At 57.4% G+C, this 23,808-nt stretch overlaps 1 protein-coding gene across 1 annotated transcript in view; it reads right to left on the bottom strand.

Annotated features, from left to right (window-relative positions):
* Positions 1 to 938: 938 nt before the first annotated feature.
* ABCA3 (ATP binding cassette subfamily A member 3) overlaps positions 939 to 23,808 on the bottom strand; it is a 60,519-nt gene continuing 37,649 nt past the window's right edge. The window contains exons 12-33 of the mRNA XM_030797792.1: positions 22,966 to 23,045; positions 22,284 to 22,427; positions 21,691 to 21,820; positions 20,832 to 20,986; positions 20,452 to 20,607; positions 20,015 to 20,225; positions 18,285 to 18,435; positions 16,862 to 16,960; positions 14,196 to 14,382; positions 12,756 to 13,059; positions 11,424 to 11,697; positions 10,191 to 10,395; positions 9,528 to 9,747; positions 9,028 to 9,186; positions 7,949 to 8,121; positions 6,422 to 6,550; positions 6,068 to 6,262; positions 4,007 to 4,194; positions 3,349 to 3,519; positions 2,938 to 3,128; positions 2,656 to 2,729; positions 939 to 1,864 (exon numbers count right to left, since the gene is read on the bottom strand). Coding sequence (XP_030653652.1) covers positions 1,733 to 1,864; positions 2,656 to 2,729; positions 2,938 to 3,128; positions 3,349 to 3,519; positions 4,007 to 4,194; positions 6,068 to 6,262; positions 6,422 to 6,550; positions 7,949 to 8,121; positions 9,028 to 9,186; positions 9,528 to 9,747; positions 10,191 to 10,395; positions 11,424 to 11,697; positions 12,756 to 13,059; positions 14,196 to 14,382; positions 16,862 to 16,960; positions 18,285 to 18,435; positions 20,015 to 20,225; positions 20,452 to 20,607; positions 20,832 to 20,986; positions 21,691 to 21,820; positions 22,284 to 22,427; positions 22,966 to 23,045 — 3,728 coding nt within the window. The 3' untranslated portion in view covers positions 939 to 1,732. The remainder of the gene's footprint in view (positions 1,865 to 2,655; positions 2,730 to 2,937; positions 3,129 to 3,348; positions 3,520 to 4,006; positions 4,195 to 6,067; positions 6,263 to 6,421; positions 6,551 to 7,948; positions 8,122 to 9,027; positions 9,187 to 9,527; positions 9,748 to 10,190; positions 10,396 to 11,423; positions 11,698 to 12,755; positions 13,060 to 14,195; positions 14,383 to 16,861; positions 16,961 to 18,284; positions 18,436 to 20,014; positions 20,226 to 20,451; positions 20,608 to 20,831; positions 20,987 to 21,690; positions 21,821 to 22,283; positions 22,428 to 22,965; positions 23,046 to 23,808) is intronic.

Here is a 23,808-nt window from a genome sequence, read left to right as displayed (position 1 = left end):
AGAAAACCATAAGAAATAATAGTGTATTTGCCGGGCGTGGTGGCTCACGCCTGTGATCCCAGCACTCGGAGGCCGAGGCGGGTGGATCACTTGAGGTCAGTTTGGCAGCATCCTGGCCAACATGAGACCTCGTCTATACTAAAAATAAAAAAATTTAGCCATGCATGGTGGCGCATGCCCTTAGTCCCAGCCACTCCGGAGGCTGGGGTGGGCAGATTGCACGAGCCCAGGTGATAACACTACTGCACTCCACACTGGGCAACAGAGCAAGACACTGTCTTCAAAAAACAAAACACAAAACAGTGCATAAAAAGGGGCCAGGCATGGTGGGTTATGGCTGTAATCCCAGTACTTTGGGAGTCTGAGGTGGGTGGATCACTTCAGGTCAGGAGTTCGAGACCAGGCTGCCCAAGATGGTGAAACCCTGTCTCTACTAAAAATACAAAAATTAGCCGGGTGTGGTGGAGGGTGCCTGTTGTCCCAGCTACTCGGGAGGCAGAGGCAGGAGAATCGCTTGAACCCAGAGCCAAGATTGCGCCACTGCACTCCAGTCTGGGCAACAAAACAAGACTCCATAAATAACTAAAAAGGGAGCTGATGAAGAGGTATTTCTGGCAAATGGCAAATGCCCACGGGTGACCCTGGTGCCAGCAGCTTCTCTCCCACCAGACCTGTGCTTCCCACACAGCCCCACCTGCTCTTCTCTTGTCTTTAGAGTAAGAGCCTGTCACCGGGCGTTTATCTAGCCAGCTTCTTCCTCTGTGTTCTGGGCCTGTGAAGGTCCTTCATCTCAGTGTATTCTCTGCATGTGCTCCCTTCTGGGAAAAGCAACGTCCCACGTTTGTGTGATTGAAATGTGAAAGGAGAGCCTCATGTCTAGATTGTGGGTGAGTGATTGAGCCCTGTGGCCCCTCTGGCGTGTGACCCACAGACTGTGACTGTGTCCCCTCAGCATTTATTTTTTGAATGGTCACAACGTATTCAGTGTGTCCTCGAGACAGCCACCCAGCCCTTGGGATAGTCGCTGCGTGTCCTGGGACAGGCGACTTCCTGAAGGTGCAGTGCTGGGAACAGAGACTGCTTCGAGCCTGGCCACCTTCCCTCCTGTGCCGGCTGCTTCTAGGAGATGCTGTGGGACGGTGCCCGGCTCCGCGGTGGCTACCATGCCCTAAGGAGCAGAGCCTCCAGGAGGTCCCCGGGCTGCGCTGCACGCTAAGACCCCAGCACCTAATCACAGTCAGCAGCTTCCCTCCACCGACAGTGATCTGCATGGTCCATTCCTGGTGGCCTGGGGGCCTCGCTGCAGTTCAACCTGGCTGGCTTCCGGCTTCCTCCCCAGGGGAGATTAGTGTCATGTGTAAACGTGGACAAATCACTGGGTCCTCTCTCCAGGGAGTGCCTGGAGAAATTCAACCCCCCAGCTCAGCTGCAGCCCTTCCTGGGTCAGTTCTCCACCCAGAGTCCCCGGGGCTTGCCCGCAGACTGCCCAGCCTGCTCCAGCTCTGGGAAAGTGAACTCCAGAGTGTGCAGACGTGGAGACGCGCATGCTGATCCTGGGCATGAGGGCTGGGCTGCACTTGTCCGTTCTGTGCATACTGCCTTGAATTTTTCATATCCATCATAGAAAAAAGTGATTAAAAATAAAGGATGAGATAAACTTGGAAAAAGAGGATGTAAGCTGGGCCCTGCTTGCCCATCCCGTCCCTGCCTGGTGGCGAGACAGCCACAGCCCTCATCGCCCCTCCTCTGCGGTGGGCGGCTGCAGGTGGGCGAAGCTCAGGAAGACCTGTTCCAGCGAGATCTGGCTCACGGAGTAGTCGTCCACGCCGTACTTTTCCTTGGCTTTCTCCAGAATACCGAAAACCTTTGGGGAGCAGAAAAGTCACTGGTAGGAGAGAAGAGCGCCCAGGCTCCTCTGCGGGACCTGGGAGTCCTCTGGCAATAGGGGCTGGTGAGGCCCCCACATTCCTACCCCTGCCCAGCCCCACCCCAGAGCCCCAGGGAGGTCAGCCCTGCGACAGCACCGTGCTCCCAGGTAGAGGATGCTGGCTAAGCAGGAGCCAGCAGGGACGGGGCCCAGCCTCCTCCTCGTGCTGTTCCCAGCTCAGATTACAACCTTGAGCCAGGGATGTTCCCTTTCTGAGCCGGTTCTTTTTTCCCCCATATTTTTTTAGAGAGAGTCTTGCTCTGTAGCCCAGGCTGGAGTGCAGTGGCACAATCATAGCTCACAGCAGTCTCGTACTCCCAGGCTCAAGCGGTCCTCCCACCTTAGCCTCCCGAGTGGCTGGGACTACAGGTATGCAACATGATACCTGGCTAATTTTTAACTTTTTTGTAGAGACAGGATCTACATTGCCCAGGCTGGTCTAGAACTCCCAGGCTTAAGCAATCCTCCCTCCTCGGCCTCCCAAAGTGCTGGGATTACGGTGTGAGCCACCATCCCTGACCCCTTTCCTGTTTTACGCTGAATTCCTTTTACCACTGATATTTTGGATATAAAACCCCCAAACCAGCACATATCAGGCTGTTGTTAGGGGAGAAATGGAAAGTGACTCCTCTGTGGAAAGAGCCTGCAGTCACCACAGAGGGAGAGACCCCTGGAGGGACCTCCCCCTGCCCCATGAGTGCCCAGTGGGGCCCCAGGGACTGCCTCACCTTTGCCCAGCTGAGGTCGCGGCCCGGCAGGTGGTAATGGACCATGCCTTGGTGCTCATCTTCCAGGACGCTGCCTGCACAAAGGAGAGATGGCGTTGCTGTGAGGGCCGGGCTGGAGGATTGGGGAGGGTGCTTGGGTGCTCAGCACTGGAGTCCTCATCCCAGGGATTGGGGAGACGGGACTTGGCGGGGCGAGGCACAGACGCTCCACATAGCAGATGGGAGAGGCCTAGGTAGGGGCCCAGGGCCCACCCAGTGGGGGCTGCTGGGGCTGAAACACACCTGGAAAGGTCAGGTCCACGAAGGCCTTGAACTCCTCCAGCGCCTCCTGCTGCCCTTCGCTCTGCACCTTGGCCCGCAGGGAGTAGCCGCTGCCGAACTTGCTCTTGAGGTGCTGGGGGCTGCCCAGGCACTTGAACTGCCCCTGCACCATGATGGCCAGCCGGGTGCACAGGGCCTCACACTCCTCCATGCTGGGGAGAGGGCGGGACCTCAGATAGGGCTTGGGGTGCCAAAGGCTTGTGCAGACAGGAAGGCATTGGCCCTCCCATCAGGCTGTTCCTGATAGCCATGCTCAGAGTGTGGCTCACGCGCAGGCTCTGCACCAGATGCTGACGGGTCTCCTGGCCACCTGGCTCCTCCATGGCCCACCCGGTGCTGAAACTTCCAGTGACCCACAGACCCAGACTCTACCTGTGGGAGGTGATGACGATGGCCTTGCCAGACTCTCGGGCTCGTGCCACGGTGTCCCAAAGCAGGCGCCGGGCCACGGGGTCCATGCCAGTGGACGGCTCGTCCAGGAAGATGACAGCAGGCTCTCCGATCAGGGCGATGCCGGTGCTCAGCTTCCGCTTGTTACCACCACTAGAGGCAGGAGAGTGCCAGGTGGGGGAATAAGGCTGAGAGTTAGCGTTGGCTCCCGTGTCCCAGGGGAGGCCCGTGTCCCCGTAGAGGCCCACACCCAGCAATTGCAGAACAGCTCTGGTGAAGAGGAGGGAGCTGTGTGTGCACCTGGAGAGCCCATCGCGTAGAGCTGGAGGTCCCAGAGAAGGCGGTTCCCAGGGGCCTGGTGCATGCACCCACACGGGAACACATCTGCCTGCACCTAAGGGGGACCTGCCAGGGGCCCTGACATCTCTTGCTGCTGGCTTTGTCCCTAGGTGGCAGGCACTGTCAGGGCAGTCCCTCTCCTGCCTGAAGCTATCTGGGTCACACCACCAAATCCCAGCTCCATCCTGGAGCCACAAGTGGGAGCCCTGGCTGCTGACCTGAGCCGTCACTCCCAGCTCTATGCTATGGGGACCGTGATTCTGACTCCACTCTGGGAAAGGCCAGGGCTCGGCAGGTGCACCTGTACGTCCTGACCAGCTTGTTGGCGTGTGGCTCCAGAAGCAGGCCCCGCAGAGTGTTCTCCACGCAGGCCCCAATGTGGCGCTCAGGGATGCCCCGGAGCCGAGCATACATGACCAGCATCTCCCGGCCTGTCATGTGGTCCAGCAAGGCATCAAACTGTGGGCAGTAGCCAATCCGCTGCCGCACCTGGGGTCAGAGCATAGCGGGGGAGGGAGGCGGGTTGGAGGGAAGCCTCCTTCCTCCAGAGGACCATGGGGAGCACCCATGAGGTGCCCACCCCTGCGCCTGTCTGTGGTTCCTGCCAGTGTGTGTACACGGGGGGCGCTGGAGCTGTGCACAGGCCCTGGTGGCTGCCCATAGTGGAAGCTCTTGGAACAGGGACACAGGAAGGATGTGGCTGGTGCAGGGAGGCTTCCAGAGCTGCTTTCAGAGCCTGCTCCAGGACAGGCAGCCATGGGGTTAGGTGGTGCAAGAATGGCCTTTACATAGAGGCAGACTCAGAGCTGGCTACTCATTCATTCACACCTGGGACATCTAATGTGCTAGGACTCTTTCTTCTCCCTCTAAGAAGAAAGATTTGTGGGCACCACCTTTGGGGTGAGCATTGCTTGGTCAGATGGTGCAGCAGCTGTTCTCTGCGCAAGTGACCACGTCCAGCCGAATTAGGACGTGCCTGCTGCCATCTGCTCAGCTACCTTGGGCAGCTGGTCGGGGGCAGGAGTGCCTGGGTTCTGTGGATTCCAGAGACTGGATTTCTTTTCTTTACCTTCCTGCTTTGGGGTTCTCGAGCCTCCAAAACCTTTTTTTTTTTTTGAGAGACAGTCTTACTCTGTCTCCTAGGCTAGAGTGCAGTGGCGTGATCTCAGCTCACTACAACCTCCGCCTCCCAGGCTCAAGCGATTCTCATGCCTCAGGCTCCCGAGTAGCTAGGATTATAGGCACCTGCCACCATGCCCTGCTAATTTTTGTATTTTTCTTTGGTAGAGACAGCATTTTGCCATGTTGGCCAGGCTGGTCTCGAACTCTGGACCTCAAGTGATCTGCCTGCCTTGGCCTTCCAAAGCTGGGATTACAGGCGTGAGCCAAGCTCCCAACACAGAATCTGTTTTTAATCAGTTTGGGGAAAGTCTTAGCCAATACCTTTTTGGCTACTACCCCCTGCCACTGTCTCTTTTCCTTCTGGAACTCAGATTACATGTACTGGGGACTTCTCACCCTCTCCTCCACTGCTAGATCACATACGGTTTTCTCTCCCCTGCACAGATTTTCAATTGCATCATTTATTTCTGTAGACACAGTGAGTTTATAATCTTTTATAATCTGGCCTGATGATGCAGATCTAACCCCTATGTGCTTGTCCCCCCATGGGGCCTGTGTCTGTCGCTTCCAGCCATGGTACCGTCTCCTCTGTTTGCTGTGCATTGCCTGTAAACCCTGGAACACTCTATGGGGGAGTCTGCAGTCTAGGATGAGGCTTTCCTCCCGAGAGGGCCTGCATGTGCTCTGGCCCAGGGCCTGTGCTGTCCAGGCATCCCTGGCGTGAGCTCAGGAGAGGACTCCGCGGCCACTTCTCAGGCCCAGGCCCTGCCTTTCATTTCTCCTGCTCTGCTTGGCACACTTGAATTCCCATGCAGGCCCCGGGCAGAGGTGCAGGAGGCCTGCCTCTGGTCCTTCTGCAGGGGCACTGGTGGGGTTCAGCTCAACATGGGAAAACTGGGCGGGCCCAGGGCCTTCCGTCCCTTCACTCAGGAAGGCCTCCAAACCCACACCTGAGCTGCCTGGACACAGAATGGCCTCTGCACAGAGGTGGCTGTCAGTGCTGAATGTGCATCTCTGGGCTCACGGTTGTTGGCACCCATCTCTCACCCCTCCCGTTGCCTGCTAGTTCTGGTGAAGCTTAGCTTTAGCTCATTACCTTGTCTCGCTGTCCGGAGGCATGTGCTGTGCCCATTTCAAGCCACAGATGCAGCAGCTGTTTGGGGACAGCGTCCCTGCCTCCAGGGTGCCCCTTCCAGCCATGCCTGTCTCACCCCTTCGGAGCCTCCCTGGCTGCACCCACCTTTCCGACATCAGAGCTGATTCTGTGACCCCCGACAAAGGCATCCCCAGAAGTGAGGCTCTCCTCCCCGGTCAGCATTTTGAAAGTCGTGGTCTTCCCAGCTCCATTGAAGCCCAGCAGGCCGAAGCACTCCCCTTTCTGCACCGCGAGGGAGATCCTGTCCACGGCCAGGAGGGGCACCCGCTGCTCGTACACCTGCAGGCACCCGACGGAAAACACGGAATGCGGAGGCCTGGACGCAAAGCAGAGCAGCCTGAGCCTCAGCGCCGCAAGCTTCCAGGGATGGGGTCAGACCCTGGGGACAGCCAGGTAGCCAGCTGGCAGGAAGGACTCCACCCCAAATTGCAAGGGTACCTTGGAGAGCTCCTTGATAATCAGAGGTGTGTGGAGCAGGGAGTCTGGGCTGGGGGCCAGGATGCGGGTCCTCTCATCCGCCACATCTTGGTCCTCAGGAAGCACAGGCATCCGGGTGTATAATTCTGTCTGATTGACCAGGACAAAGACCGCATGCATGAACCCAGCCGCAGGGCGGCTTCCGTGGAGAAGGGAGGGGTGGAGGTGGATGTGGGAGGTCTGGTGGGACTAAGGCCTTCAAGGCTTCTCGTCCCAATCTCAGGCCTCACAGGTGCGACTCATACCTTTTACTAGAAAACACAGTGGTCTTACGGGGCTAAACTAGCATCCAGGAGACATAAACTATCTGAGGAAAAAGAACTGTGCGGGACTCATGGAGAAAAATCATAAATCTCTGCTGGGGAATATAAAATAAGATTTTTAAACAATTTTAATTTTTTTTTTGAGACAGAGTCTCACTCTGTTGCCCAGGCTGGAGTGCAGTGGCGTGATCTCAGCTCACTGCAAACTCTGCCTCCCAGGTTCAAGTGATTCTCCTGCTTCAGCCTCCCGAGTAGCTGGGATTAAAGGCGCGCGCCACCACGCCCAGCTAATTTTTGTATTTTTAGTAGACACGGAGTTTCACCGTGTTGGCCAGGCTGGTCTAGAACTCCTGACCTTTGGTGATCCGTCCACCTCGGCCTCCTAAAGTGCTGGGATTACAGGCATGAGCCACCATGCCTGGCCTGAAAGTAAGATTTTTGTTTTCAAATTTAGAGATGGGGTCTTGCTCTGTCACCCAGGCTGGGATGCAATGGTGCAATCATAGCTCACTGCAGCCTGGACCTCCCAGGCTTAAGCCTCCTGTCTCGGCTTCCCTAGTAGCTAGGATTACAGGTGTGTACCATCATGCCTGGCTAATTTTTAAAACTTTTTAGAAGAGATAGGGTCTCACTATGTTGCCCAGACTGGTCTTGAACTCCTGGCTTCAGGTGATCCACCTACCTCTGCTTTCTAAAATGCTGGGATTATAGGTGTGAGCCACCATGCCTGGCCAAAGATTTTAACACATGGAGACAGTTCCCTTTATAGAGAAGTCTGACTATTTTAAAGAAGTGAATTCCCCCTTGGCTAAGCTGTATGTGCAATGCAACGTCAACACATTTGCTTTTGTTTGTTTGAGGGAGGGGATGGAGACCTGAGAAAATGAACGTTTTCAATAAACACGTGGAGTACCCCTCAGCCCCACATCCCCTCCTCCGGGCACTGGGTGTCCCTGGGCACCACCTCTGCTCAGCAGGACGGCCCTGGGCCCCCAGGCTGACTCCTCGGCAGGGGCTCACAACTCGACAGCCCTTGTGAGTGGCAAGGCCTGTGCCCCGCCCTGGCTGTAAGTGCTGGCTGGTGCTGAGGCCATATAGTGGGAGGCCATCTGGTGCAGGAGCTGCCTGGTGGAGAAGGAGGTGGAGGCCGCCCCAGGTTGTGCTGGGCCCAAGCAGAGGCGTGGGGAGCATCCCGCCAGTGTCCTGGGCTCCCCGAGCCGCTCACCAGTGTCCGCCTCCTCCGGAGGGCGCAGAGGAGGCCCCTGAGTCTCTGAAGCAGGTTGGTCTCGATGAGGAAGAGCAGGATGAGGTAGGCACCCCCTGAGGCGGCCATGGAGGCCACGAACCGGCCGACCCCCGGGGCGCTCCAGGCATAGAAGTTCTCCTGGTACTGGATGTCTGTGGGGCGAGGGAGTCACTGGGTCGCCCTCCTCCCCTCCCAGGTTCCCGGCCCCCACTCCCCTCCCCAGGCTGCTCAAGGCGCCTGTAACAGTGTCCCCTCCATGGGGAGATGTGAAGGCCAGCAGGTCACTGCTGCCTCTCGAGGCACCATGGCTCAGAGAGGGGCCAGGCATGTAACAATTCAATGCAGTCCCATGAGTGACGTGGCAGACCCAGGGCAGCGACAGCCTGCCTAAGAGGCACAGGCTCTGCGTGAATCTTGGGCTGCCTCCTGGCCAGGACAGAGACCATTAGAAGCACAGAGGGGTGTGTGGGAGGCTGAGGAGGCCCCACAGGACAGGTCCAAGTTCTTTCCCCGTGGACCTGGGGTTGTGATCTTGCTTAGAAACAGGGTCTTTGAATATGTGATTAGTAAGGATCTTAAGGTGAGACACTGGATTAGCGTGGGCCTTAAACCCAACAGCAAGTGTCCTTATAAGAGAAAGGCAGAAGGAGATTTGAGACAGGGGACAGGAGCTGCCATGGGAGGATGGAGGCGGTGGTGGTGAGTGGGTGCAGCCAGGAGCCCAGGATGCCTGGAGCCACCAGGAGATGAGAGAAGCAGGAAGGGTCCTCCCCCGAGCCGTGGGGGATTCACTCCTCATGCTAAGCGCTGGTCTGTGGTTCCTTGTTACAGATGCCCAGACACTGAGGCAGGTGGGAGAGTGGGAGCTCAGGTACAGGGCCTGGGAGCGAGTGGGCGCAAGGGGGCTGCTGTGGGAGGTGGGATGAGGCGGTACAGAGGAACGCACCAGCCCCAGGCCACTGAGACGCAGAGGAGCCCCTGCCTTGGGAGGCCCCTCTACAGTGGCCACGTCCTGAGGACACAGAGGTTCTGCCCAGGGTTGGGGCTGGGACACTCACTATATTTCTTGCAGTAGTGGGCGGCGACCTCAGAGGAGGTGCAGTACCTCCGCGTCTCGTAGTTCTCGTAGAAACTGCTGACTGCCATCCCCAGACAGTGGTTGGGCAGCACCAGGAACACGCGATCCAGGGTTTTGGAAAGTTCTTCCAGTTTTACAGCTGCATTGGGGAGGTAAGATCAGTCTGTGCTGGAGGGCACACCACACCCACCTCCAGGACAGGCCTGGTCAGGGTGGGCACAGGACCTTGTCCATGCTGTGTGGAGTGAGGGGGCACCTCCCAGGGACGCCCCTGCCGGCTCTGCACAGGGGAAGGATGCCGCAGATGCCTGCCCACCAGTCATGGCTAGCCAGGCAGGGCCAACTGGGGCAGAGGGGCTGGTGAGCATGAACTGGGCCCATTGCCTGAGTCCTGCCTCGGCTGTGGCTGGTGCCTCCCTGTCTGGGAGGAGTGGCTCCGTGGATGGCCATGGGGGCTGCGGGTGGTCTCCAGGCGCCCACCTGGGATGCGCATGATGGTGACCATCAGGAAGGTGGCGATGCCTGACAGGATGTTGAAGATGGTCAGCCTTGTGTAGGCGGTGGCCGCTCCCGAGAAGAAGAAGTTCATCAGGTACATGAGGGGGATGATGGCCCAGCCGTAGAGCAGGAGCAGCAGCAGGGTGTCGGCCACGTGGCCGTCCCGCGTGAAGGCACGCACGTCGAAGGCCTTGAACACCACCTGCGGCGGCACAGGGAGGCGCTGCTGTGCACGCCAAGCTGACAGCAGCTCACGGGTGAGGAAGGGGAGAGAGGAGCATTTGGAGGTCCTCAGACCCCTCCCGGTCAGCTGGCCCATGCCCATCAGCCCCACAGGCCACGTCTGGCCCCCGCGGTGGCTTTCAGCTCCAGGACCCTCTCTGTCCCAGTTTCCCCTTGTCCCCTTGCACCCAGAGCTGTAACCAGGGCGGCTGCTCCGGGTGCTGCCCATGCATGCAGGGCAAAGGCTGAGGGTGCAGCGAGGAGGTGAGGGGGCAGCCGCCAAGGGATTCCAGCCGTCCTCCCTGAGTCGAGCCGAGCTGCCGGCCTAGGGCCTGCCCAGCTGGTTCTGGTTCTGCACAGGGGTCCCAGGGCAAGCCCCCTGCGGTCTGCAGGGGAACGGATCCAGCACCCTCCGGCGCTCACCAGCAGCAGCAGACTAGGGATGAGGAAGGAGATGAGGTCCCACAGCAGAGCAGAGAGCCAGAAAGTGGCCACGTGGACTCCGCTCACAAACTGCACGTGCTTGGCCTGCACGGCCCTCTCGCTGACCGCCAGGATGGAGAACGTGCTGGCCAAGAATGCCATGGCGAAGAGCAGGTTGAGGGCAATGTTGAATCCCTTCCGGCCCCTGCAGGGGACAGGGAAGGTCAGGGACGGAGCACAGCACATCTGGGTGGCAGGAAAGGTCGGGTTCTCGGTTATGACCGCCCAAGGCATGCAGGGCAGCAGCCCAACCACTAAAGGGGCTTATGGGAGAGCACGAGCACCACGGTTGCATACCGGGAACATCTGCCCCCACTGGAGAACGGCTCCTGTGGACTTCCTATGCTGACCATGTGACAATGGCAGCGTCACTCTCCCTCATCACCCCCCTCCCAGCCCTCAGCCCCAGGGCTGCCGGCTGTAGGTGTGGAGGTCCCGAGCCCCGCCTCCTCCTGGAGTGTGGCAAAGGGAAAGCCTCTCCCGGCCTCTGTGCGTCATTCTAGGATCCTGAGTTGATGGCAAGGAGAGCAGATCGAGGGCTGCTGCTTTTCTGCTCTTGGGGCAGGGATGGAGCCAGAAGCTGGGACGCAGCCACCGCCAGGCCTAGGCCTAGCGTGGAATGTGGGTGGAGATGACGCTGCCCTGAGGAGGAGTGGCTATTCTGAAATTAACAGAATTTTTGGCCTCTTCTGGGTAGTCCCCGGAGCTCTGTGGCTGGGACAGGGGGTAGCTCTGCCCACACAATGGCATGGCAGGCTCCCTACGTGCAGCCTTCTGAGGGACAGGGACGGCAGTTCCTGCCGAGTCCTGCTCTGCTCACCCTCCATCACCTCAGCTCATGTGCCCAGCGGGTCACACTGCTGGAGAGAGCAGTGCGGAGCGAGGACAGTGGCTGACAGGAGCCAGGTAGATTTAGGAGAAGGTAGGGCTGCCTGCCGAGCCCTCATGGGTCCTCGTGAGGACTGCAGTGCCTGGGATGCCCCACAGCTGATCTGCTGTCACAGGGAGTTGGGGCTGTGGATGGTGGAGGACGATGTGGCAGGGGTTTCCCACCAGACCCAGGGGCTTTGGGAGGGCAGACACAATGCTCTATCTATGGGCCCATGGCAGTGCCCAGGGCAGTCAGTCCTGGGGGCTCTGGCCAGGGCAGACAGGGACGGGCAGCGCACATACTCGTTAAACTGGTCCTTGGCAGCCTGCAGGGCACTCCGGGGCTGGGGGAAGTTGGAGACCACAATGGAGGCGTGAGGCCCGCACAGCAGCTTGAACAGAAGGTTGTCCACGACGGCCAGGGCAGTGGCTGGAGAGTGGTACGCCTGGTTGTTGAACAAGGCGGTGACAACCGTGCGCTCTCCCACATCTCTGAAGGACGCTGCCACAAGGCACCGCTCATTAAAGCCGCCCCCCTCCACAGAGGCCCTGAAGATCAAGAACTCCTCCAGGTCACCTGGGGAGCAATGGCAGAGTCAGGGGACACAGGAAGAGTTGACACCTGGGCACCCCCTGCCATCTGAGCATGGCTAATCAGGGACCCAATGCAGTGGTGCCAGCATCCTCTGAGCTGCTCGCCCCGTCACCCTCCTCCTAAGGAGAGCCTAATTTCTGCCAAAATTTTGTCATCATTCAGTATGCAGAACTTTGAATGCTGGTCAGGAACCGGGAAGGGAGCTGCAAAATAAGAAAACCTTCCAGTAGGTTCCATTAATCAGAGCTCGGTCCGTGTTCTGAACCTGGGGCAGTATCCAACTGTGACTACAAACAGTTTTTTTTTTTTTTTTTGAGACAGTCTTGCTCTGTCGCCCAGGCTGGAGTGCAATGGTGCGATCTCGGCTCACTGCAGCCTCCACCGCCCAGGTTCAAGCCATCCTCCTGCCTCAGCCTCGAGAATAGCTGGGATTACAGGTACCCACCACCACGCCTAGCTAATTTTTGTGTTTAGTAGAGACAGAGTTTTGCCATGTTGGCCAGGCTGGTCTCGAACTCCTGACCTCAAGTGATCCACCTGCCTCAGCCTCCCAAAGTGCTGGGATGACAGGTGTGAGCCACTGTGCCTGGCCAAGAATTGTGAGTTTTAAGATGTTGAAAGAAAACACCCTGTCACATGAAGGCACATTGTGGCCAGCAGCATCACAAAGCAAAGGTAACTTGAAGTCACTATGCTTCTGCATTTTGCCCATGAATGATCCTGAAAGACACAGCTTCAGTAAAGAGACGCCTGACAAAGCCTGGCCCCAGGATGCCAGTGTCTCCAGCACCCCCAGGGTGCTTCCCCTGACTCAGTGCTGTGATCTGCCACCCAGGGGACATCCGCAATGTTTCCAGGCATGTTTGATGGTCATGATGGGGTGGGGCAAGGTCAGGGATGCTGCTGAACTTCCCTCAGTACATTCGGAACAGCCAAGAACCATCCTCCCCAGATGTCGACCCTGCTGCAGTCAGGAAGGCGAACCCTGGCCACACGACTGGCCCCCGATTCCCCCGTCCCGCTCCTGGGATGCCCCTTACCGAGCACCTCGCGGGGCTCCTGTCCCTCGGCCTGCAGTGCGTCTTTCAGATGCTCTGACAGCTGCTGACCCAGCTGGGAGGTCCCGGGAACTGAGAAGGGCACGACGGTTCTGCCGTACTCGCCCAAGGTCAGCCTCAGCATGGGGTCGTCGAAGAGCTCCGAGGAGTAGTTGATGGCCAGGAGGGCCAGGGTGACGCAGGTCAGAGGCACCAGGACCTGTGCCGCCACCATTTTCCACTCGCGCCAGCTGTATGCGGCCTTCTTCAGGAACATGGCCCAGAACTGCTGGCAGTGCAGGGCGAGCTGCAGCAGAGGGGACACAGGTGACACCGGCACCACTTGGGGGCCAGCGGCTGACCCACACCCACCTGCAGGAGGTGCTGTCCTGTGTGACGCCAGCCTGGGGGCCTGGAGCTGAGGTTGCACCAGAGACTCCTGGAGCGTTGAAATGGCCGTGGGAGGAGCTCAGTGCACCATATGACAGGGTCGCCTGTGCAGACTCTGCAGGTCTCCAGGGGGCCCTGCACGTTGGTACTGGGAGCCTCACAGTGGCCATGGAGGCAAGGCGGACACTATTTATTTTATTTTTTGAGACAGGGTCACTCTGTCACCAGGGGTGGAGTGCAGTGGTGTGATCTCAGCTCACTGCAACCTCCACCTCCTGGGTTCCTGCCTCAGCCTCCCAAGTAGCTGGGATTACAGGCGCACAACACCACGCCCAACTAATTTTTGTATATTTAGTAGAGATAGGGTTTTGTCATGTTGGCCTAGGCTGGTCTCGAACTCCTGACCTCAAGTGATCTGCCTGCCTTGGCCTCCCAATGTACTGGGATTACAGGCATGAGCCACCACGCCCGGCCCAGACACCGTTTCATTGTCTCAGGACAGTAGAGGACCAGCTGCCATCCCCAGCCCTCCCCCTGCCACAAGGAGACACCACCACACAGGTCACAGGAAACAGATGGCCGAGCCTCTCAACCAGCCTGACTGCCTCGTTCTCCAGCTTCTTTCCTTCCTGGTCCTCCGAGACAGAGAGCGTCAGGGCTTTGAGATCAGGCTGACCGGGGATCAGACTGAGCTCTGTCACTCTGTCACATCTGACTTTGGCCCAGGCCTCGGTTTCCCATCTGTGCACCGGGTGCAGCAAACCCCCTCCCCATCGTTGGCTGCTGGAGAGCCTCATCAACACACAGCTGGGCACCTGACAAGCTCCTGCTGAGCAGGGTGCTGTGCCTGAGGCAGAGCGTGAGAAATTCCAGGTGCTCCATTCAAACGCTTCTCCCTGCCGACCCATGTGGTGGGTCGCCCTCTGCCTGGTGCGCTGACTCTCCCGGACCCTGTTTGCGCCCTCACAGACTCTCCTCTGCATCGGCTCACATGAGGCGTTTGGGGGCTGCTCGCCCTTCCCCCGCCGCCTGCCCACCCACCTGGGCACTCACCCCAGTGTTGAGCTTGACAGCGGTGCGCTCCTCCTCAATGAGGGCTCCAATGCCGTCGGAGGGGTCCATGGCCCCACAGAGGTTGCTGTCCACAGCCCAGTCGCTGGCGCGCCTCTCGTGCTGGTACTGCAGGGCAGGGAGCTGGATGGCCTGGATGTCCATGCTGCTGTCCACCAGCTTGCCAACCCTGTGCCGACACACACAGGGACCGGTCAGGACGCAGCTCCCCGGGTGGGTGGAGGGAGGGACTGTGGTTAGCGGCACTGAGGGGAGCAGTGTCGCCGCAGTCCTTGGCTTGCTCATGCATCTGTTTATGCGTTCCCTCACTCATCAGTGTCTCCGGCCACCATGCACAGCTAATTTTTGTATTTTTAGTAGAGCTAGGGTTTCACTATGTTGGCTAGGCTGGTCTCGAACCCCTGACCTCAAGTGATCCACCCACCTCGGCCTCTCAAAGTGCTGGGATTACAGGCATGAACCAACATGCCTGGCAGACGAGTTGATTTTTTAATATTATGTGAATTACGTCACACACACACACACACACACACACAAAACCTTCCTAGAGCTCCCCGCCGATTAGGAAACACAACTGAGGCTGCAGTAGGCAGGAGGCACCCCCGGCTGGCTTAGCAACCTTGTCAGGCCACCCTTGGAGCCCGTGTGAGCCCTGTCTGCCTGCTTCTCGCTCCTGTGCGCAGGCTGCCATGAGGCCTAGGTACCTGCTCCTCTGGCCCTTGCCAGAGCCCTTCTCCCTCACTGGCTTCTCCCAGTCCCACTCATCTTTCATGATCTGGTCAGAGACACCAAGTGTTGCCATCTCGTCAGTATTCCCTCTGATTAAAAACCTTCCTGCCCATGGTCTGAGCTCCGGTGGGCGCTACCAGCCTGGCTAGCTCTCCCTAGGTCCTAGACAAACCGGGAAAAGCTTCTGATTATTTTTCTTTTGAGACCAGGAGCTCAGAGAGGCCAGGGTCAGGTGTGGGGCCTGGAGCTGAGTCACAGGTGGGCCATGTGGTGAGTATGAGATGGGGACAGAGAGGCCTGAGACCTTGCGAGACAAGAGCCCCTGTAGCTGCTGAGATGCAGCAGGAGTAACCCGGGTTCTACCCTCAGAGCCAGCTAACTCCAGGCTAGCCCGTGGTTTCTTTTTCTATGTTCACGCTTCCTTCCTTCCTTCAAGCAGGATTCACAGAAAGTCAGTCAGTGCTTGGTCCTGTGTGAGACACAGGTTAGCAGGCTGTCCCTCCCTCCCTCCGCTGCCTCGCCTGGCCTTTTTCTCTGGGTCTGTTCCTGGACACATGGTGCCCTGGACAGGTGTCCCCAGAGCATGCACCACCATGTCCTGCATGTATGATCACCTATTCTGTCGCCTCCTCTAGGCTGTGGGCTCCCCAAGGAGTAAAACCTATCTCACGTTTTTTTCTTTTTCTTTTGACACAGGGTTTTGCTCTGTTCCCCAGGCTGGAGTGCAGTGGCACAATCCCAGCTCACTGCAACCTCCACTTCCCAGGTTCAATTGAGTCTCCTGCCTCAGCCTCCCAAGTAGCTGAGATTACAGGTGTGTGCCACCACGCCCGGCTAATTTTTGTAGTTTTAGTAGAGATGGTGGCTGGGTGTGGTGGCTCACGCCTGTAATCCCAGCACAGATCTTCAGTTGGGTCACTTGAGGTCAGGAGTTCCAGACAAGCACGGCAAAACCCCATCTCTATTAAAAATACAAAAAACTAGCTGGGCGTAATGACGGGCACCTGCAGTCCCAGCTACTGATGCTGAGGCAGGAGAATCACTTGAATCTGGGAGGCGGAGGTTGCAGTGAGCTGAGATTGCACCACTGCACTCCAGCCTGGGAGACAGAGCGAGACTCTGTCTCAAAAAAAAAGTGATGGGATTTCACCATGTTGACCAGGCTGGTCTCAAACTCCTCAGCTCAAGTGATCATCCACCTCGGCCTCCCAAAGTGCTGGGATGACAGGCGTGAGCCACCACGCCCAGCCTCCATGCAGTTCTGAGGGTCTGGATGAGATAGTTCCCATCTTCATTAAGGACACACGTATCCCCCAAGGATGATCTAAGCACAAGAAGAGCTGGACACGCCTCTGACGCCGTGTGCTAGATGGTGGGTCTGGAAGGGACCCCGAGGCAGTGCAGGCCCCTCACGTGTGCTGCTGTTTCCCACGTACACCAGTGTTGCTGACAGTCACAATCTGTACTTGGGGCTCTGACAGCGGCCACTGCCTTGTCCCACCCCGGGCTGTTCCTCCAGCCTCATGTGGGCATTCGAGATCATAACCGAGGTGACTGTTTATCACTGCACTTTTTAAAAGTCCTCGGCTGAGCACGGTGGCTCACGCCTGTAATCTCAGCACTTTGGGAGGCCGAGGCAGGAGGACCACCTGAGGTCGGGAGTTTGAGACCAACCTGACCAACATGGAGAAAACCCATCTCTACTAAAAATACAAAATTAGCCGGGTGTGGTGGTGCATGCCTGTAATCCCAGCTACTCGGGAGGCTGAGGCAGGAAAATTTCTTGAACCCAGGAGGCGGAGGTTGCAGTGAGCCGAGATCGCACCACTGCACTACAGCCTGGGCAACAAGAGCGAAACTCCATCTCAAAAAAAAAAGTCCCCCCAGTCCTAGGTGGACGGAAACGCACATTTACTGACCGAAGGAAGACTTCCTCCATGGTGGTGATGGATGCCCCAAAGCTGGCAATGCCCAGCTCTTTCTGCTTCTTCTCCAGTTTAGCAAAGAGACCTTCAAACCTGAAAAACAGACCCAGCATGATGAGTCACTTCTCAGTGACTTTCTAGATAATTTGTTCCTAAAGCATCACCCTCTTCAGCCAGGCGCAGTGCCTCACACCTGTAACCCCAGCACTTTGGGACGCCAAGGCGGGCGGATCACCTGAGGTCAGGAGTTTGATACCAGTCTAGTCAACATGGTGAAACCTGTCTCTATTAAAAACATAAAAAATTAGCCACGTGTGGTGGCAGGTGCCTATAGTCCCAGCTACTCGGAAGGCAGAGGCAGGAGAACACTTGAGCCCAGGAGGTGGAGGCTGCAGTGAGCCAAAATTACACTACTGCACTCCAGCCTGGGCGGCAGAGTGAAACTCTGTCTCAAAAAAATAAAAAATAAAAAAAAATAAAAAGATAAATAAATAAAACTAAAAAAATAAAGAGGCCAGGTGCAGTATCTCACACATGTAATCCTAGCACTTTGGAAGGCCGAGGTGGGTGAATTGCCCGAGCTCAGGAGTTCGAGACCAGCCTGAGCAACACGCTGAAGCTCTATCTCTACTAAAATAAACAAAACAAAACAAAACAACAACAACAACAACAACAAAAACTACTCAGTCATGGTGGCTTGTGCCTGTGATCCCAGCTACTTGGGAGGCTGAGGCAGGAGAATCGCTTGAACCTGGGAGGCAGAGGTTGCAATGAGCTGAGATTGTGCCACTGCACTCTGGACTGGGCAGCAGAGTGAGGCTCCATCTCAAAACAAATAACAAATAAAATAAAATAAATAAATGTAAAATGGAAAAAAATCTGACAAAATCAAACAACAAACTGGAGAGAAGTGCAACAAACTGATATTATCCAGATAATATCCAGACTGATACTGTCATCGAAAACTGGCTTCCCTCCCCTTGCTGGTTCTGCCATGTGTACGAGACAGTGATGAGCAGGTGCTAACATCTCCAGCTCTGACACTGAGACCAAATTCACCACCTGTGTGCAAATACAGACTCTCAGTTTCACGAATAGTTCTGAGTGCAGCTGCAGCATGTGTTGAGCCTGGTGTCAGAAGGGGGAGTGTGAGCCCTGCGTAAGCCCTGAGCGCCCTTTTGGTGAGTCAGATACGTGCTTCTCCCTTTCATGTCCTAATTATGTTTCTCCTTGCTAGGAGGCCTGGCACCTAGGACCCAGCCAAGCAGATTCATCTGGGCTGATGGTACCCAGGCTGAGGGTCTAAGAGTGCCGACTGGCCAGGCCAGATCAGCTGCCTCTGAGCACCAAGCCCTCATGGCCCATGGGGATCCCATCTTGGATCTATACCTGTGCGTGCCCTCCCTGGGAGGCATACCTGTGCGTGCTCTCTCTGGGAAGGATGAAAGACAGCTCGGCCCCAGCGCTGCTCTCCAGCGTGGCGTTGGGCACGTGGTGGTGGACCAGCTGGGAGATGTCTTCCGGGTTGCAGTGCGGCTCCTTCACCAGCGTCATGTGATAGCCGGCACCTGGAACACAGGGCCACGTGTGAGATCTTTGGCTGATCCCCCAGGTCTCTTCATGCCCACCCCGGGGTCTCTAGGGCTCACACCAGGCAAGCTGGTGGGAAGGAGGCCACAGAACCGGAGGTGGGCGGCTGAAGCAGAATGAATGTGTCCTGGAGCTCCCTGTGCTGTCCCGAGGGTCTCGCCTCCCGCTCCTGCTGGGAAGAGCTGCTGGGGATCTAGGGTGCTGAGCACTGGCAGGGGCACCTGCTGGAAGGTGGGGTCTCCCCTCAACTGTACAAGCACCAGGGAAGGATATCTGCAGCAGTGACAGACCACGTGTGAGGGCTTCTGTGTTGTGGGGTTAACACTGATGGTTATGGAGTGGTTCTAGGAAGGGACCGTCAGCAGGAGCAGGAGCGAGAGCTACCGGCTGCAAGACCACACTGCACGGCACTATCAGAGATGCATCTCACCTCTTTCCCAACGTCACCGTGCAGGAGATGGAATTCCATGTCCTTTTTTTTTTTTTTGAGACAAGAGTCTCACTCTGTCACCCAGGCTGGAGTGCAGCCGCACAGTCTTGGCTCACTGTAACTTCTCCCTCCTTGGTTCAAGTAGTTATTCTCCTGCCTCGGCCTCTCCAAGTAGCTGGGACTACAGGCATGCACCACCATACCTGGCTAATTTTTTGTATTTTAGTACATGCAGAGTTTTACCATGTTGGCCAGGCTGGTCTTGAACTCCTGACCTCAAGTGATCTGCCTGCCTTAGCCTCCCAAAGTGCTGGGATTACAGGCGGTGAGCCACCACCCCGGCCCCATGTCCTCTTTAGAGACAAAGATGCCAGGCCCAGGAAGAACAATGGCTCTGCCAACTGGGCAGTGGGGCAGGAAGTGGCCAGTGAAACTCTCAAAGGCCGTGGCGGATGGTTCCTTATCTCCTAAGGCCTGTTCTCCTCCCTCTTGGTAACAAAACCCTGGTATCTTGGTTGAGCATGTGGCTGCCCAGGACAAAGACCATCCCCTCCAGCCTGCTGCTGACCACACTGGGTTGCCACTCAGTCCTTAGGGGGCAGACGTGGGATGTGCACTTGGGGGGGTGTCCTGAGGGGAGGGGGGCTCCTATGTCTCTGCTGCAATGTGGGGGACACTGGCACACCCAGATCGTGCTGGACCAGGAGGTGACCTTGAGAGGGAAGCCTTAGTTGCACAGCACAGTCAGAGGTCTGGGCCCAGATCCTGTCAGCCCCTGCTGGCCCTGGCCATGCCGTGAGCTGCTCTCATGTGGGAGCTGCCATGTTGGTGCGTGTGTTGGCCTCTCCAAGGGCAGTGCTGCTCCTAGTGGCACTGGGCTTGGCCTCTGTTCTTCTGGTCACGGCTGAACCACATCCTAACCAAATGAGACTTTCGGCTCCATTTCCTGCCTCTTCCCTCTCACAAGCCCGCCTGCCTGGTTGGGCTCTCCACCCAGAGGCAACAGACAGGAGGTCTAGAAAAGGCCACCCCTGCCTGATCTCAGGGCCCTTCATGAAGGTAGCAGCCATTCCCTCAGCACAGCAGCCAGGACATCGACCCTGTCGCGGGCTGGCCCCACCACTCACCATATTTCTGCTTGAGGAACAGCGAGGACCCGCAGCACTGCAGCTCCCCCTTGGCCATGATGGCGATGCGGTCTCCCAGCAGGTCAGCCTCGTCCATGAAGTGGGTGGTCAGCACGATGGTGCGGTCACTTTTCTGCCGCTGAAGAAGGTCCCAGATGGCCCTCCTGGAGATGGCGTCCATGCCCGAGGTGGGCTCGTCCAGTATCAGCACCTGGAGGGAGAGACACAGCCTCGTGACGCTGGTAGAGCCACACCCCAGGCCCAGCCTGGCCTTGCGGTAGGCCCCATCAAGGGGTTCGCGGAGCCGGCTCGAGTCCTCCAAGGATGGTGATGGCCTTGTCTGGGGCGTCAAGGGCCAAGGTGTCTGGGCCATGGTGGAAGGGCCAGCCCAGGGCGAGCAGGAGGGGAGCCCACTGCCTCTAGTCCCACCGCCGCACCTTGGAGCCTGCGATGAGGGCGATGCCGATGGAGAGCTTGCGCCTCATGCCCCCGCTCAGGAAGCGGCTCCGTGAGTTCCACTTGTCCTCCAGGCCGATGATGTGCAGCATCTGCTTGACTTCTTCAGGGCACTTCTGGCGTGACAGGCCCTTCAGCTGCAACGACAGGGGACGCAGGGAGATGCAGGGCTCCTGGCGGGAGGCTGACAATGGCCAGCGAGTTTCTGGTGAAAGGAACCTCTCCTTGACGTAGCTGGACTCAGAACCCCGGCTCCTGCCCTCCTGGCTCCCTTCCTCCAGTTTAGCTCCTCAGAAGACGGCCCCGGAAACTCAAGCACATCAGTGGAAACACCCCCGCACACCCCTGGCCCCTAACTCACCTGGGCATAGAAATAAAGGTGCTCTGCGACTGTCAAGTTGTCAAACAGGATGTCGTGCTGCGGGCACAGGCCCAGGCCCTTCCGGATCTGAAACATGTCCTGGGAAATTTCATACCCGCTGATATATGCCCGTCCGCTGGTGGGGGGAAAGAGACCTGGGGCCCAGCAGGAGACCCCACATTCAGCATGAAGATCCTGCTCATCAGCACCCGGGGTAATGACCCCCACCCCCTGTCTGTCTCCCCTAATTCCCTCTGAGGACCCTGCCCATGAGAGGGCCCGGAACCCCACTCCCACCGGGGTGGGCTTCGGCTGGGTCAGTGGGAAAAAGAAGCGGCATGGAAACAGCCCTGCCACCGGGACGCACAGCTGGTCAGGGAGGAGAAACCCATGGCACGCACACAGAGGAGTCACCACATTCAGCCCCTGCGCCGTGTCCCAGCCTGTGCCACTGCCAGACACTTTGGTGCTTGGGGAAGACAGAGTGAAATGCCAGTGGCGGGTGTGGTGCACAGGGGAGAGCTCTCAGAGAGGGGTTTAGTGACAGGATTAGCACAGGGTTGAGCGCTCCTGTGTGGCCTCTGTTTTTACTGACCCCGTCAAGCTTGGGCATTCATGGACAGAGGCGGCGAGTAGGGCAGGGGTCCCTGGGGGTCCCCCGGCATGTCCCGGACAGAGACGGTGAGGAGGGCAGTCCCTGCGTGTCCCCCTGGGCCTGCAGGGCTGAGGTGCATCTCTTGCCGCTGTGGTTGGGGAAGGCCCGAAAGCCCCATCGAGGGAGTGAGGCGGGGCTGGCGCTGAGATGATGTTACAGGGGGGCCTGCTGGTGGCAGGGGACGTGAGGCCTTCCGGCCCTCACCTGTGAGCATAGAAAGGGTGGTGGTCTTCCCGGCGCCATTGTGGCCCAGCAGGACGGTGATCTGCCCCTCGTACAGATTCAGGTTCAGGTCTCTGACGGCCGCCCTGTCCTTATTCCCCACCCTGAACACCTGCAGGAAAGGCAGAGGCTGCCCTGGGCTACCCACAGCCCCGAGGCCCACGGCCAAGGCCTCTCCTGCTCCCCTGCCCAACCGTCTCAGAAGGAACCAAGCCTAGCGTCACCATCCATGTGCAGAGGGGAGGGAGGCTTCGGGCAGATGCTGCTCCTGGCTGCCCACCTCCGGTCTCCCCCAGCCCCAACACGTCCCAGACACCCTCAGTGTCTCTGCAACCCTGGGAGGCCCATGAGGCCGAGGCACTGCTGGATGGCTGAGTCTGGCATTTCCTGAGAAGCTGGAGATGTGGTCTGTGCCCTGGGGAACACAGCGGAGGGTTCCTGCCCTCCTTCAGGGCAAGAGGCAGCAAGGCTCAGAGGGAGAACCTGGCAGGCCATGAGGTCTCACCGCCGTGCTGGTAAGTCTTCCCCATGGTCCTGGCAGCCCCGGCCCTCCCTGTCCCCACAGGAGGCGGCACCTTGGACAGGTGCTTGATCTTGATCCCCGCCACCAGGTCCTCTGGCTCGGCTTCAAAGTACTCGTTTCTGAGCGCTTTCTCGGGGTCACTGTCTTCTTCCTCCTTCCCTGCAACCGCCCTTGGCTTCCCACACCAATAGGAGGGCTGGGAGGGAAGCAGACAGCTGTCAGTTTGTTTTGTTTGTGACGAGCAAAGCAACAACCAGCAGACACACTAGACGCACACAGCCACGCAGTCTCTGTCCCAGGCCTTCGACGCACTGCTGTGGAGAAGGCGCTGCTCAGGGACAGCCCCAGAGCGCCCCGGCTTGTTTCATTCCTGTGAAGGCTCTAAGCCTCAGTTTCCTAACCTGGTAAGTGGGTGTAACGGTTACATACAGGCTTGTGAAGATGAACTCAGATCCGATACAGGGGAAAGGGAGTTTGTCAGCTATGAAATTTCATACAGAGACAAGTTATCTAATGCTCCAGTCCAGAGGGATGTTGGGGCCAAAATGGAAAGGAAGCTGTGTCCCCATGCCACCCGGCTGTTTCTTTGCTTAAGCCCCACAGGAGCTCATGACTGTAAGCAAGAGAAGCCGAAGGCGCCATGCCTCCCTCTACTACAAGGAAGCCTCTTCCCATCTTCTCTGTGGCCATCACAGAAATAGCTCAGTGCATGGGGTAAGAACACAGCCACACACCTCACACACTGCCCTCGAGGACAGCCTGGTGCCTACAGGGATGCAGTCGACCCAGTGGTGTGGGCAGAGCACCAGGGAAGCTGGAAGCAGTGCCTTGGCAGGATCAGCACTGGGGCAGCTGTGGGGCGGGGACTCGTTCACCCGCAGCTCCATGCCCAGTGCACTTCCAGCACCCGGAACGGCGTCTGACACACACTGCACTCCACTGGTTCTCAGGGACATAGCTCTCATATGTAAAGTTATTTTATTTTATTTTATTTTTTTTTGAGACGGAGTCTTGCTCTGTCGCCCAGGCTGGAGTGCAGTGGCGCGATCTCGGCTCACAGCAAGCTCTGCCTCCCGGGTTCACGCCATTCTCCTGCCTCAGCCTCCTGAGTAGCTGGGACTACAGGCACCCGCCACCACACCCGGATAATTTTTTGTATTTTTAGTAGAGACGGGGTTTCACCCTATTAGCCAGGATGGTCTCGATCTCATGACCTCATGATCCACCCGCCTCGGCCTCCCAAAGTGCTGGGATTATAAGCGTGAGCCATCGCGCCCAGCCATAAAGTTATTTTAAAATCAGAATGCATCTTGGCTGGCCGCTGTGTATGTGTCTTTAATTCCTCTAGTGCTGCTGGGTTAAGGTCTCCCCGACCAAGCTGGTCTCAGCAGTGATTCTTAAAAAGGTAATACTTAGATAGAAATATATTTATAAATATAACAACATTTATCAATATGTTTAGATAATAGTTTAAAACTATATTTATAAGTAGACAAACACATATATGTATTTAAGGTATCTGAGTTGTACTGTTAGGTTAAGAAAAGCAACTTTTAAGCATTTTTTACAATATGATT

This window comes from Nomascus leucogenys, chromosome 18 (assembly GCF_006542625.1).
Source record: "Nomascus leucogenys isolate Asia chromosome 18, Asia_NLE_v1, whole genome shotgun sequence".
Taxonomy (NCBI): domain Eukaryota; kingdom Metazoa; phylum Chordata; class Mammalia; order Primates; family Hylobatidae; genus Nomascus; species Nomascus leucogenys.
Note: the sequence above shows the minus strand (reverse complement) of the source record. Positions and strands in the feature narration are given on the sequence as shown.